General features: G+C 38.6%; 1 protein-coding gene across 11 annotated transcripts in view; it reads right to left on the bottom strand.

Annotated features, from left to right (window-relative positions):
* Positions 1–15417, bottom strand: part of LOC127845316 (uncharacterized) — a 66761-nt gene that overhangs the window by 44950 nt on the left and 6394 nt on the right. The window contains exons 2-7 of one of the 11 annotated variants that reach the window (XM_052376164.1): positions 11300–11626; positions 11144–11221; positions 10404–11065; positions 6172–6283; positions 5416–5600; positions 1152–1220 (exon numbers count right to left, since the gene is read on the bottom strand). In XM_052376164.1, coding sequence (XP_052232124.1) covers positions 1152–1220; positions 5416–5600; positions 6172–6283; positions 10404–11065; positions 11144–11221; positions 11300–11626 — 1433 coding nt within the window. Of the gene's footprint in view, positions 1–1151; positions 1221–5415; positions 5601–6171; positions 6284–10403; positions 11627–15417 lie in introns of all 11 variants that reach the window. The other 10 variants (XM_052376166.1, XM_052376162.1, XM_052376156.1 and 7 more) reach the window with 10 other exon arrangements.

Below are 15417 nucleotides of genomic sequence, written 5' to 3'. Positions count from 1 at the left end.
TTCAAACTCAAATTGTGACCTTGACCTTGGAGATATCAACGTAATTCTTTTGTTCGACACACCGTCTAATGATGGTGAACAAATGTGCCACATGATTTTAAAATCTGACAATGAGCGACAAAGTTATGGCCCGGACAAGCTCATTTATGGCCATTTTTTACCTTCAAACTCAAATTGTGACCTTGACCTTGGAGATATCGACGTAATTCTTTCGCGCAACATACCGTCTTATGATGGTGAACAAATGTACTAAATGATTTTAGAATCTGACGATGAACGACATAGTTATGGCCCAGACAGGCTCATTTATGGCCATTTTTGACCTTCAAACTCAAATTGCAACCTTGACCTAAAAGATATCTATGTAATTCTTTCGCGCGACACACCTTCTAATGATTGTGAACAAATGTACCAAATGATTTTAAAATCTGACAATGAACAACAGAGTTATGGCCCGGACAAGCTTGTTCCGCCCGCCAGCCGCCATTCGCCAATCTAATAACCAGTTTTTTTCTTCGAAAAACCTGGTCAAAAAGTTCAAGGTTTCATGGCCAGCAGATGTTACCACCCTGTGAAAATACACAGTGTTAACATCGTACTAAACATGTTTTGCCACAACAGTGATTCAAATACAGTATTTGTTCTCAGATTGATCTATTTCAAGATTTGTCATCAAGGACAAATTTTGAAGACAAACCTGATCAAGTGCCATTGGGTATATAAATATGCCTTCTTGGGTCAATCTCCGACAAAGATTGTTTACAGTAAACAACTGTTTGTACTGTTTGTATTTCACCAAATAAAATAAAGTTGTCAAAGACTGTCAATTATTGTATATACATTACAGTGTATTTTATCACCTTTTGGAGAAAGGTGGCAGGTCCATTTAGATGATGAACTTTATTACAAAAGGAAATTTATTTGTGAAAAGCATGATTTGTTACAAATGGTATATTAAATTACGTTCAAACCTGGACTGAAATTGATGGATTTAATTACAAAAATGCTTCTGACTATTATTTTTTTCAACATAAAACTCTGTCACTGATAAGGGATTTTTAAGGTAGATATAGAGGAAAATACTTTTTGTGCAGACAAATGGGGCCTTATTTCACCGTATTTTACATAGCCCTGCAAGAAGCTATACTTACAGATCGGTGCTGTTTTCCATCGAGGTGTGAACGGAAACCCAGAGGGCCAGTACAACGAATCTCACAGATCTAAAAGTGAAAGTTCATTTTTGACAAAACCAAAAATTTAATTTGATGCAAAACTTTTGAACAACAAATTCGGCAACAACAAATTCGGCACTACTAGTAAATGAGTAACTCGCAGTCTGTTGAGGTTTTATGCTGTTTGTTGCTCATCAGTATAATAGCCCTAGAAAAGAACCCTATACAACTTGAATCTATTCAGAAAGGTCTTGAAGTTAATTTTATTTTCTATGAGACAAGAAACATGTAACAAAAGGGTCTGAGAGACCCAAAGTCGCTCACCTCAAAAACAAAAGAACTGACCTGTTCCGTGCAGCCCAAATGTTCTGACCGAGTTTCATGAAAATTGAACATTTAATGTGACTTTTAGTGTGTTAACAAGGTTTTACAATAGCAAGGAAAAATGCCCAGCCCCCTGGCTGCTATGCTTTTCAACAGAACGGAACCATTTTGGAACTTGTCCTAGATACAGTTCAGGCACCGTGTACTTAAACAAAAACGCCTGTCCACGGTGTTCACTTTTCCCGATGGGTGACATGCACGCTATTGTTAACGGGAACACCCGTGATCAATGCGATGCTGCGCAGCCACCCTAAACACCTGTCTGCAAGGGTCATTCACGCGTTTCAAATGTAAATGTACAAAATAAAATGTACGTGCACATCTATGCGTACTTACGTAAAGTCGGAAACGTAAATAAAGGGTTTAGATGATCAATACTATTAACTCTTATTGTGTTAATCAATGCAATTGCCCTTTTTAACAACAAATATCGATTCAAATAAATCAAGTGAGTATTAAATCATTTACTTACTTGTGTCCGACTTTAAGTATTACTTGTGTCCGACTTAAAATACTGTCCAAATATACATACTGCATCAGTATGTTACGACACTTGTGTGCATCAGTATACAATACAATAATTGTTTCAATATTGAAGGAACTGAAACACCGTAACGGTAACGATACAGCGTGTTTAATTTACAGTTTTTAAAGAGGAAATGTCAATGCCAAATAATTTGCGAGACCCCGGTATTTAAGTTAAAATTCACAACGAAACTTTTAATGGAAATTAAATGATCTCAATCTTGTACCCGTTACAAATTTTTTAGTTACAAATAAATACACCCACGCCAATTTTCACGCCCTTTTTATGAGAACAAAGAAATTCTTTTATTTCATGTAGAAGTTGAAACCGAAAATAGCTTTACATGGCGCGTGCAAACTGAGTCAGGTGATTTACGCATGTTGGAATACAACTGCCCTGATTGGGCGCTTATTTCATCAAATCTTCAAATAGAATCATATGCCGAAATTCATTTGATACTAATGAAAATTGCCAACATTTGTGTTATTGACATTCTTGTCAATATTATCGTCTATATTATACAACCACATTTGCCTTTAAAAATGGAAATCTGGCATATATGGGATTATCGAGTAATGGATAAAGATGGGAGAAGTATGCGATTGACAGTCATACATCATACAGCTAGGTGCGAACTCGGTATTCTTTTATATGCAGCGTTTAAAAAGACAGAAAACACTGTCAATGGCATGGGTGTGAAACACATTATTCATTTTCACTTTTAAATGAAAGGGATCAATAACGTTTATGTTCAATTATTTTATTTTTAGCGGACACAATGAACACAGCGGTAGATATTATGGGTCCGCGGTGTTCGCCTTATAGCAAACGGCCCCCGCGACATTTGATCTGAACACCCATCGTGGGGTTCATATAGGTAAGCGAACACAGTGAGATAAACACCGCGGCGAGTGGCGTTTGTTTAAGTACACGATGCCTGTACTGTATCATTACAAAAAATGTTCTGACCAATTTCAATACCAGGGGTGTGATTAAGGTGAAGTCTGAGGGGAGGACAATTCTGTAGACATTACCAGAATCCCGTGCATAACGCAATTACAAACCTTAAAACAGACATTTAAATAAACACCATCTAAAACTTATCAACAAGATTTTTTAATGAAAATCTGTTTAAAATCACTTAAAATGGTATGCAAAGTCACCAGTATTAATTGTGATCAAAATCAATGAGTGTTCCGATATCTGTGAACAATGACTGCAATCTTTCGTTTGAGCTCAATGCCTTTAAATTCTACATAAGGTCAGGGTTTTTTTACCTTATATAACAGACGCCGAATATCGGCGTCTTCCCCCACCAAACTAGGCTGGTTTTTTCCCCTTTCAAAGCCAAAAATTCCCCCTTAAAAAAAAAAAATTTTTTTTTTTTTTTTTTAATAGAAAGATGTGTCTCATGATTATAATATCTCAATTCTATATCAATTTAATCTTGCAAAACGTAAAAAACTATGAAAAAAAACAATGAATATAGTGCAAACATGTACAAATGTATTGTAATAATGAGAGAGTAAGTAAACAAATCCCCCAAAAAGGGGAACGCCACGAGAATTCCCACGCGCACAATTTTTCGCCAAAGTGGAAAATCCCGCGTAAAATTTCCCCCACATAAGGGCTAAAGGCCCCTTTCCCCACAACCCCAAAAAACCCCTGAAGGTCTACACAACTAACAACAATTTACCAGTTTACTTAGTTCAAGATTTGTTGATATGAAAGATGATAGAATATGACTTCAGCCTTACCAAGACAGTCGATCATCTGTACCCATTCAGAAAGTGATATCGCTTTCTGATTTATATTCACTGTTCTTTCTTCTCTTTCCCATTAAATTTTGTTTTGAAGTAATTGTTAAATCTCCACAATTTTGTGAGATTCGTTTGTTCGTCTTCATTAACACTTCACAAAGGCGCCATTTGCAATCGAATCAGCAAAGAAATATGAAACTCATTTTAAAAGACCCATTTTAATTGGAAGATTAAACAAGAGATGTGTTCGTCAGAAACACAATGCCCCCTATTGCGCCGCTTTGAAATACTTTTTTTTACCTTTGACCTTAAAGGATGACCTTGACCTTGAACTTCCACCACTCAAAATGTGCAGCTTCATGAGAACGCAGCTTTGAAATTAAAAAAAAAAAATTGGCCTTTGACTTTGAAGGATGACCTTGACCTTGAAATTCCACCACTCAAAATGTGTAGCTTCATGAGAACGCCGCTTTGAATTTTTTAATATATTTTTTTCCTTTGACCTTGAAGGATGACCTTGACCATCCACCACTCAAAATGTGCAGCTTCATGAGATACACATGCATGCCAAGTATCAAGTTGCTATCAACAATATTGAAAAAGTTATGGCCAATGTAAAAGTTTTCGGACGAACAGACGCCATATATTTGGCATTTGACCTTGACGGATGAATTTGACCTCAACCGTTCACCACTCAAATGTTCAGCTCCATGAGATACACATGCATGCCAAATATCAAGTTGCTATCTTCAATAGTGAAAAAGTTATGGCCAATGTTAAAGTTTTTGGAGGGACGGACAGACGCCATATATTAGACATTTGACCTTGAAGGATGACCTTGACCTTGACCTTTCACCACTCACAATGTGCAGCACCATGAGATACACATGCATGCCAAATATCAAGTTGCTATCTTCAATATTGAAAAAGTTATGGCTATTAAAGTTTTCAGACGGACAGACAAACTGACATTCTGACACACTGACGGACAGTTCAACTGCTATATGCCACCCTATTGGGGGCATAAAAAACGACAGCCAATGACATCGCTCGTTTCAAAAAATGCTAAAACAGAATACCAGTGTAATATGCGGTGAGTTTTCGCAGGCCACGGATTTTTCGGGCCGCTTATGAAATACACCCGCGGATTTGGTGGTACTTTTCCCATTTTTTTCGAGTTTACGCAATTCACAGAAATGACCCCGGACGACCCGATCCGCTGGAAAATCACACCCCTGAATATAGACTGGACTATAGATGTGACTTTTATAGTGTAAACAAGGTTTTAGTATAGCCATATAAGGAAAATGCCCCACCTCCTCGCAGCTATGTTTCTCAACCAACCAGAACCATTTTAGAACTCATCCAAGATATCATTGAGACAAAATTCTGACCATGTTTCATGAAGATTGGACAATGAATGTGGCCTCTAGAGTGTTAACAACGCAAATGTTGAAGACGCATGACGCACACCGCACGACATACAAAAGGTGATCACTAAAGCTTACCTTTGAGCATGTTGTGCTCAGGTGAGCTATAAAAGCTTTCTAAGTGGTACAGGGTCAACACATACCGCACAGTGGTAGTCATCAGGCAGATGGTTTTTTCCAATCTCACTGGGGTTGAGGTCACGCAGGTTAAGGTCGCGCCGTTCTTGGATGTACTTGACAGTGTCATCATCTAGATCCATCCAGTTCTCTACTGTCTCCTCTTCAGCAGCCAGTTCTGGTTCGGGCTTTGGAGCGGGAATCTGCACCTCTACACAGACAACACAGGCTACAAATTACGGCATGTATCAAACAAGAAAAGTACGGAAAATGGGTGAATTTAGGCCCAGAAAAACAAGAATATGGATATTTTGTACAGGAAAGGTATGAAAGTCATGTAAATAAACTTAAACTTAGAAATGTTCTTTGCTTGAACTCAAGAACAAAGATTTCGAAAAAAATACTTTCAAGTTTTATATGCTGCAGTGACAATAACATACAGAATTAATTTTCTGAAAAAATCTGTTTATGTATTTACAGCCAGAGAAGCATCAGCTGCACTATCTGCTGCTTTACAGCCCAAAAGGTCCAATCAGAGTATAATTGAGCTAGCAAGCCGCACTGGTTAAATGCATGTGCAGTTTGCACAGGCTTATCAAAGACCAAACTTTCCGCCTAATCTGGATTTTTGCTAGAAGACTTTCTTTAAACAAAAAATACCATAAAAGTGCTGTCCCTAATAAGCCTGTGCACACTGCATGCATTAACTCCTGTTTTCCATAATGTGGCCAAATTTCAATCTAATAAGACTTATAAGAGACTTTTCTTCAGATTACACCTACCCAGCACACTTTTGTCAACAATTTCCTTCTGGAAGCGCACGTCTCCTTTCTTTGCCTTGGCCTCCATCACCAGGGTGGTGTGCTGCATTCCCCGCGTGTGGGCGTGGTATGCCTGTAATATGGGAACATACATACTAAGTTTAAACCTACTTATTTTAATTTGATTGCATTGTTTGCCTAAAGCTTATGGAAACACTCTTAAGTCTGTTTACTGAGTAGAATCAATACTTGCTGTCTTTTGAGGGATCCAAAGAACGCTCCTGTTCAAACTTGTAACCTCCCGCCTCTATGAGACACCATATCCACTATGCAATGCCACCTCAATATTAAGCAATACTTACACCAATATTCAGAAACAACTATGAAAGGTTGCCGAGGTGCAGTCAATAGTGTTTCTGCCTTGTGACTGGACGGTACTTGGCTGAAACCCCTTTCTTCTGGGAGTGTTAAAAAACGATCTCCATTTAACAGACACCAAGAACATGCTATTCTCAGGAAACAGACTTGACAGCATCTCAATTAGTCGTAAGCTTTCAATTCATCAAGCAAAAATAACAAGGGCTGTTTGTAAAACATGCATGCCCCCAATATGGGCTCTCCGTTGTAGTGACAGCCATTGTGTGAATATGTTTTTTGTCACTGTGACCTTGACCTTTGACATAGTGACCTAAAAATAAATAAGGGTCATCTGCCAGTCATGATCAATGTACCAATGAAGTTTCATGATCCTAGCCATAAGCGTTCTTCAGTTATCATCCGGAAACCATTTTACTATTTCGGGTCACTGTGACCTTGACCTTTGACCTAGTGACCTCAAAATCAATAGGGGTCATCTGCAAGTCATGATCAATCTGCCTATCAAGTTTCATGATCTTAGGAATAAGTGTTCATCAGTTATCATCCGGAAACCATTTTACTATTTCGGGTCACGGTGAACTTGACCTTTGACCTAGTGACCTCAAAATTGATAGGGGTCATCTGCGAGTCATGATAAATGTACCTATGAGGTTTCATGATCCTAGGCATAAGCCTTCTTGAGTTATCGTCCGGAAACCCTTTTACTATTTCGGGTCACCATGACCTTGACCTTTGACCTAGTGACCTCAAAATCAATAGGGGTCATCTGCGAGTCATGATCAATGTACCTATGAAGTTTCATGATCGTAGCCATTAGCGTTCTTGAGTTATCATCCGGAAACCATTTTACTATTTCAGGTCACCGTGACCTTGACCTTTGATATAGTGACCTGAAAATCAATAGGGGTCAACTGCGAGTCATGATCAATCTACCTATCAAGTTTCATGATCCTAGGCATAAGCGTTCTTGAGTTATAATCCGGAAACAATTTTACTATTTCGGGTCACCGAGACCTTGACCTTTGACCTAGTGACCTGAAAATCAATAAGGGTCATCTGCGAGTCATGATCAATGTACCTATGAAGTTTCATGATCCTAGGCATAAGCGTTCTTGAGTTATCATCCGGAAACCATTTTACTATTTCGGGTCACTGTGACCGTGACCTTTGACCTAGTGACCTGAAAATCAATAGGGGTCATCTGCGAGTCACGATCAATCTACCTATCAATTTTCATGATCCTAGGCCTAAGCGTTCTTGAGTTATCATCCGGAAACCATTTTACTATTTCGGGTCACTGTGACCTTGACCTTTGACCTAGTGACCTGAAAATCAATAGGGGTCATCTGCGAGTCATGATCAATCTACCTATCAAGTTTCATGATCCTAGGCCTAAGCTTTCTTGAGTTATCATCCGGAAACCATTTTACTCTTTCAGGTCACTGTGACCTTGACCTTTGACCTAGTGACCTAAAAATCAATAGGCGTCATCTGCGAGTCATGATCAATCTACCTATCAAGTTTCATGATCCTTGGCCTAAGCGTTCTTGAGTTATCATCCGTAAACCATTTTACTATTTCGGGTCACTGTGACCTTGACCTTTGACCTAGTGACCTGAAAATCAATAGGGGTCATCTGTGAGTTATGATCAATCTACCTATCAAGTTTCATGATCCTAGGCCTTAGCGTTCTTGAGTTATCATCTGGAAAACATTTTACTATTTTGGGTCACCATGACCTTGACCTTTGACCTAGTGACCTCAAAATCTATAGGGGGTCATCTGAGAGTCATGATCAATGTTCCTATGAAGTTTCATGATCCTAGGCCCAAGCGTTCTTGAGTTATCATCTGGAAACCACCTGGTGGACGGACCGACAGACAGACATGTGCAAAGCAATAGACCCCTTCTTCTTCAAAGGGGGGCATAAAAATACGTTTAACCCTTTACCACTTAGATAAGTATTTTGATGCATTTGTAGTCCCTTAGAAAGTTCAGTTTGATTAAAGACCTTTTTTACTAAATTCAAGTTTTCAAGGCTTCTTTACAACCCTTAGATACTGATGAGCAGCAAACAGCATAAAACCTGAACAGACAGCAAATTACTCGCAGGCTGTTCTGATTTTATGCTGGTTGCAAAAGCCATTGTCACTTTGCTTCTGATGGGGAAAAGGGTTAAACTAAACTTACATTTGTGTATCTAGATATATTTCCTTTCATGGAAATGAAAAACAACCCACTATAATATTGCCCATTAAATGTTTGTGTAACCCTATTGGACAACTCAAGAATATTTCCTTCTTAAAATTGGTATAAATAGAACAATTGTTGGCAACAGAAGTCACAATGTCAAGTCTCCAAACCTGTTTCCTTCACAGGTACTAAGGATTGAATTGACCAATTTTTGTTGTAATGCGCTCATATTTCAGTCTTACAATGTAATCATCTCTTGTGATTTCATATAATCAAATAATTCAATAATCCTAAAATAACAACCGTAAACAATCAACTTTGCACTTGTCAATGTAAAAGGTTTCACCTCAGAGGAGGAATTTTTCTTACATGTATTTATTAAACTCAACAATTTCAAAGTGATCTAACAACAAAGCTTGATTTACACTAGAGTTTTTCCTAGGAGGGCATATGGGCATGGTGCAGTAAATTCAAAAGGGCATTTTAATGCAAAGTTTCTGCAAAAAAAGGGCACAATGTTTCACACAAAAAACTGTATTTTAAACTTACTTTAATTATATTGTACATTTAATACTATGACATGTATGTTAACCTTGCAATGTCTTCCATTTCAGTTCCATGCTGTTTCAGTTAACTATACAGCATTACAAACTTAACAAGACTATTGCCAAGCAATAAAAGTCCCCTACTGGTGAAACTCCACCATTTTCAGCAACATTTCTAGTCTTCATGTGTATTTGTTGCCATAGCGACCAAAATTCTAGACGTAGGAACAAATTGAAATGTTGTGCATAATCTCCATGTTGCCATCTGTCCATGTTTCAAGTTTCATGAAAAAATATGAAGAACTTTTAAAGTTATTGCAGGATCCAGAAAAGTGTGACAGACTGACAGATTCACAGACACACAGACTGACAGAGCGCAAACCATAAGTCCAGTTTCACCGGTAGGGGACTAATAAAGCAATATATGCACATGAATCATTCTGAATATTCACAGATCCACTAAAATATAGTTTAAACCATGTTTGTCTTATTCCATTTTCTTACAGGCTTTTTCCGCTCAATTTTGGGAAAACGCCACACGTGATTATCTTTTGCGAGTAAACTGGTCACTACTTTGCTAACACTCGTTTCCGTGACATACATTCACTGTGTAGATTACTAGTCTAATAAATATTTGTACTTTGCATCTTAAACTTATTACATGTATCCATAATTAATTAAAAGACATAGGCATTTCATAATACTCGGATACTATTCGGCTAAGAAGTTCGGTCAATGGGCAATTATGATATTATCCATAAGGGTGTGTTGCGGCTTTTGCCTTTCAAAAGGGCAAAGTGTGCTTCTAAACGGCAGCAAGTGCAGCGCCACGCAAAAAAGGCCTGGAAAAAAACACTATACATCTTCATTACCCTTTTGAAAGTCTAACAATATGATTGAGTAGCATATTATAAAACACTAGATGGATAATTTGAGTGAATGGGTGAATAAAGAAAGAGAATGCTTTAACAAAATTTTGTATATGGGTCCATATGAATGTCTCCTTACATTAGTTATTTAAATAGTTGGAGTGTAATACTATTGTATCTGTACAAGAAAATGATAAGCAGATAAAAATGTTTATGCTAAACATGTATATTTATTCAAGAAAAAAGTAGCAAAAAGACCGTTACAAACCTTTGCTGACTCAAACTTCTTCTGGCAGTATTTACAAAAGCCGGTATCTTCCTCCCCATTACTGTCGCTGTCTGTGTCCACATTAACCTCGCTTGCCATGCTACTGCTGGGAGCCACCTCCAAATGTGAGGGAGGTTTAGTGTTCACTGTTGAAGCATCAAATGGCTTGTTGCTTATTGCCTGTAGTTTATTTTGTATAGACGACGCGATGGTTGTACTGCTACTGGCTGCAGACGGTGCGGACGACACCAATTTCTGCATCGCTTCAGCAAACTGTCCTGACACTATTCCAGTTTTTATTTTCTCATTTTCAAGGATACTTTTTCCCTGTTTTGCAAGTTCAGTAATAGGTTGATGTACAGAAGGACCTTTTTGATTACTAGCAACTAATGTCCCATCACTAGAGCTTCTGTTGTCTACTTGCCCTTGTCTTCCTTGGTTAACTGGTGGAGCTTGTTGAACAACCCCTCTACCCTGGTTAACTATTGAAGCTTGTGGTACAACCCCTTTATCTTGATTAACTGTTGGTGTTTCTTGTACATTTTTCCTACCCTGATTCATTTGGGGTACAACTGCTCTACCCATCCCTCTTCCAATGCTAACTGGTGACACTGTAACAACCCCTCTTCCCCGGTTAACTGGTGGTGCTGATGTACCAACAGCTCTACCCTGATTAACTGGTGATGCTGATGAAACAACACCTTTTCCCTGGTTAAAAGGTGTTGCTGATGAACCAACACCTCTACCCCGGTAAACTGCTGGTGCTGATGTACCAACCCCTCTTCCCTGGTTAAAAGGTGTTGCTGATGAACCAACACCTCTACCCCTGTTAACTGTTGGTGCTGATGTACCAACCCCTCTTCCCTGGTTAAAAGGTGTTGCTGATGAACCAACACCTCTATCCCGGTTAACTGTTGGTGCTGATGTACCAACCCCTCTTCCCTGGTTAAAATGTGTTGCTGATGAACCAACACCTCTACCCCGGTTAACTGTTGGTGCTGATGTACCAACACCTCTTCCCAGGTTAACTGGTGGTGCTGATGTACCAAAACCTCTTCCCAGGTTAACTTGTGGTACTGATCTACCAATACTTCTACCCCGGTTAACTGCTGTAGGCCCTTGAGGTACACCTCTCCCAGGGTTGTATGCAGTACCTTGTTGTAGAACTCTTTCCTCACTAAAATGGGCCTCTTGCACTAGACTGCCATGGTCATCTGAGGTCACTTGAAAAATAATTATCAAATAAGGGCTGTTTGTAAAACATGCATGCCCCCCATATGGGCTGTCAGTTGTAGTGGCAGCCATTGTGTGAATACGTTTTTTGGCACCGTGACCTTGACCTTTGACCTAATGACCTGAAAATCAATAGGGGTCATCTGCGAGTCATGATCAATGTACATATGAAGTTTCATGATCCTAGGCGTAAGCTTTCTTGTGTTATCATCCGGAAACCATTTTACTGTGTCAAGTCACCGTGACCTTTGACCTAGTGACCTGAAAGTCTATAGGGGTCATCTGCGAGTCACGATCAATGTACCTATGAAGTTTCAAGATCCTAGGCGTAAGCTTTCTTGAGTTATCATCCGGAAACCATTTTTTCTAAGTTGAGTCACCGTGACCTTGACCTTTGACCTAGTGACCTGAAAATCATTAGGGGTCATCTGTCAGTCATGATCAATGTACCTATGAAGTTTCATGATCCTAGGCATAAGCGTTCTTGAGTTATCATCCGGAAACCATTTTGCTATTTTGGGTCACCGTGACCTTGACCTTTGACCTAGTGACCTGAAAATCAATAGGGATCAACTGCGAGTCATGATCAATGTACCTATGAAGTTTCATGATCCTAGGCATAAGCGTTCTTGAGTTATCATCTGGAAACCATTTTACTATTTCGGGTCACCGTGACCTTGACCTTTGACCTGAAAATCAATAGGGGTCATCTGCGAGTCATGATCAATGTATCTTTGAAGTTTCATGATCCTAGGCATAAGCGTTCTTGAGTTATCATGAAACCATTTTACTATTTCGGGTCACCGTGACCTTGACCTTTGACCTAGTGACCTGAAAATCAATAGGGGTCATCTGTGAGTCATGATCAATGTTCCTATTTAGTTTCATGATCCTAGGCATAAGCGTTTTTGAGTTATCATCCGGAAACCATTTTACTATTTTGGGTCACCGTGACCTTGACCTTTGACCTAGTGACCTGAAAATCAATAGGGGTCATCTGCGAGTCATGATTAATGGACCTATGAAGTTTCATGATCCTAGGCATAAGCGTTCTTGAGTTATCATCCGGAAACCATTTTACTATTTCGGGTCACCGTGAGCTTGACCTTCGACCTAGTGACCTCAAAAACAATAGGGGTCATCTGCCAGTCATGATCAATGTACCTATGAAGTTTCATGATCCTAGGCCTAAGCGTTCTTGAGTCATCCTCCGGAAACCATCTGGTAGACGGACAGACGGACATACATACGGACGTACATACGGATGGACGGACCGACATGAGCAAAACAATATACCCCCTCTTCTTCGAAGGGGGGCATAATAAATAACCAGATTGAAAAAATAGATTATTAATACAATATAACATGTTAAGCCATATTAATTATATTACGCTTAGCATCTAAATAACAGAAGACTGAGGTCAAGTTAGCAAAGGTCCATTTTGGTGTAAAACCAACATGCTCAAATATTTTAAAATAAACTTAAATTTATATTGTTTTACTTATAACACATTTTTTTTCATACAGTGCTTCCTTTTTAGGCAATGTAACTAAATAACCAATATAAAGAATGAAAAACTGCCCACTATTTTCTGTAATTTTACAGTAATATGCCTATATGCCTTTGGCAGTTTTGTAAGCAAGCTTTGTAATAGGATCATTTTCCCAGGAACTATCTTTGACCCAGGACTTTTGCGGACTCTGGTCAGGATGGACTAAAACCATAACCACAAAAGCTGATTAAAGAATGTGTACAGGCCAGCAAAGACCATGATGCTTAAAAATAGTCCAATATTTACTATCATTAAAAAAAGTAAGTGGTTTGTGTTGACCATGTATTACAGGTGGAAATGAGTTTTTTTTTCAGGTATCCAGCCAGAAGGTTCAATGTCCATACAATTTTCATGAAATGTACATACATTTTGACCTTGACCAGAAAAAATATGGCAAGTATGTACTGTGAATAAATTCAAATAATTTAGTATAACAAACATGCTTTAAAAGTTTAAACATTCTTAAATGATCCTTTAATAATTTTAATTTCGGCTGTAATGGATAAGGCAATAGCTACATGTATGGATTGTGACCCTAGACGTATCAACAAAATAACTGGAAACTTGATATGAAAAGCATGGGTATGACTTAGCTGCGGGTTATTTATGCAACACTATGTCCTGTCAAGTTTTTTAAGGTTATGATGTTATTTCTTCGGTATGACTAGATACAGAAAAGTACTGTTTTCGTGAAAACAGTAAAATTTACCGAAATAGTGTTTTAATATATGAAAACTAAAAGATCCCTTTTTCCTATGTCTGGTTTGAACAAGAGATGTGTTCGTCAGAAACCTAATGCCCCCTATTGCGCCGCTTTAAAATTATTTTTTTTGACCTTTGACCTTGAAGGATGAGCTAGACCTTGAACTTCCACCACTCAAAATGTGCAGCTTCATGAGATACACATGCATGCTAAATATCAAGTTGCTATCTTCAATATTGAAAAAGTTATGGCCAATGTTAAAGTTTTCGGACGGACAGACGCCATATATTTGACATTAATTTTTGTCCTTGAAGGATGACCTTCACCTTCACCTTTCACCACATCAAAATGTTCAGTTCCATGAGATACACACGCATGCCAAATATCAAGTTGCTATCTTCAAAAGTGAAAAAGTTATGGCCAACGTTAAAGTTTTTTTCGGACAGACGGACAGACTGACATACACACATACTGACTGACGGACAGTTCAACTGCTATATGCCACCCTACCGGGGGCATAAAAAAAGTAGTTTAAAGATATTTCAATATATACATTTAAATAAAAATAATCCGCATTCAGTTTTGCATATACGAAAACAGTAAAAATTAACTGTAAAATGGACACCTGAAAACAGTGAACAAATATATGAAAACAGTGTGTATCCAATATTTTAGTAAGAAATAGATATCAATAATACATAACCAATTTTATTTTATTGTATAGAAGTCTATTATTCCAAAAAACCAAAGTCAAACTATGAAACAAACAAGGGCTGTTTGTAAAACATGCATGCCCCCCATATGGGCTGTCCGTTGTACTGGCAGCCATTGTGTGAATACGACTTTTGTCACTGTGACCTTGACCTTTGACCTAGTGACCTGAAAATCAATAGGGGTCATCTGCGAGTCATGATCAATCTACCTATGAAGTATCATGATCCTAGACATATGCGTTCTTGAGTTATCATCCAAAAATCGTTTTACTATTTCGGGACTGTGACCTTGACCTTTGACCTAGTGACCTAAAAATCAATAGGGGTCATCTGCGAGTCATGATCAATCTACCTATAAAGTTTCATGATCCTAGGCATATGCGTTTTTGAATTATCATCCGAAAATCATTTTACTATTTCGGGTCACCGTGACCTTGACCTTTGACCTAGTGACCTCAAAATCAATAGGGGTCATCTGCGAGTCATGATCAATCTACCCATGAAGTTTCATGATCCTAGGCGTATGCGTTCTTGAGTTATCATCCGGAAACCATTTTACTATTTCGGGTCACCGTGACCTTGACCTTTGACCTAGTGACCTCAAAATCAATAGGGGTCATCTGCAAGTCATGATCAATGTACCTATGAAGTTTCATGATCCTAGGCCCAAGCGTTCTTGAGTTATCGTCTGACAACCACCTGGTGGACGGACGGACCGACCGACCTAACGACCAACCGACCGACATGAGCAAAGCAATATACCCCCTCTTCTTCGAAGGGGGGCATAATAAAAACTACCAAAAACAGATACC

Source organism: Dreissena polymorpha, chromosome 9 (genome assembly GCF_020536995.1).
Source record: "Dreissena polymorpha isolate Duluth1 chromosome 9, UMN_Dpol_1.0, whole genome shotgun sequence".
Classification (NCBI taxonomy): Eukaryota; Metazoa; Mollusca; class Bivalvia; order Myida; family Dreissenidae; genus Dreissena; species Dreissena polymorpha.
Note: the sequence above shows the minus strand (reverse complement) of the source record. Positions and strands in the feature narration are given on the sequence as shown.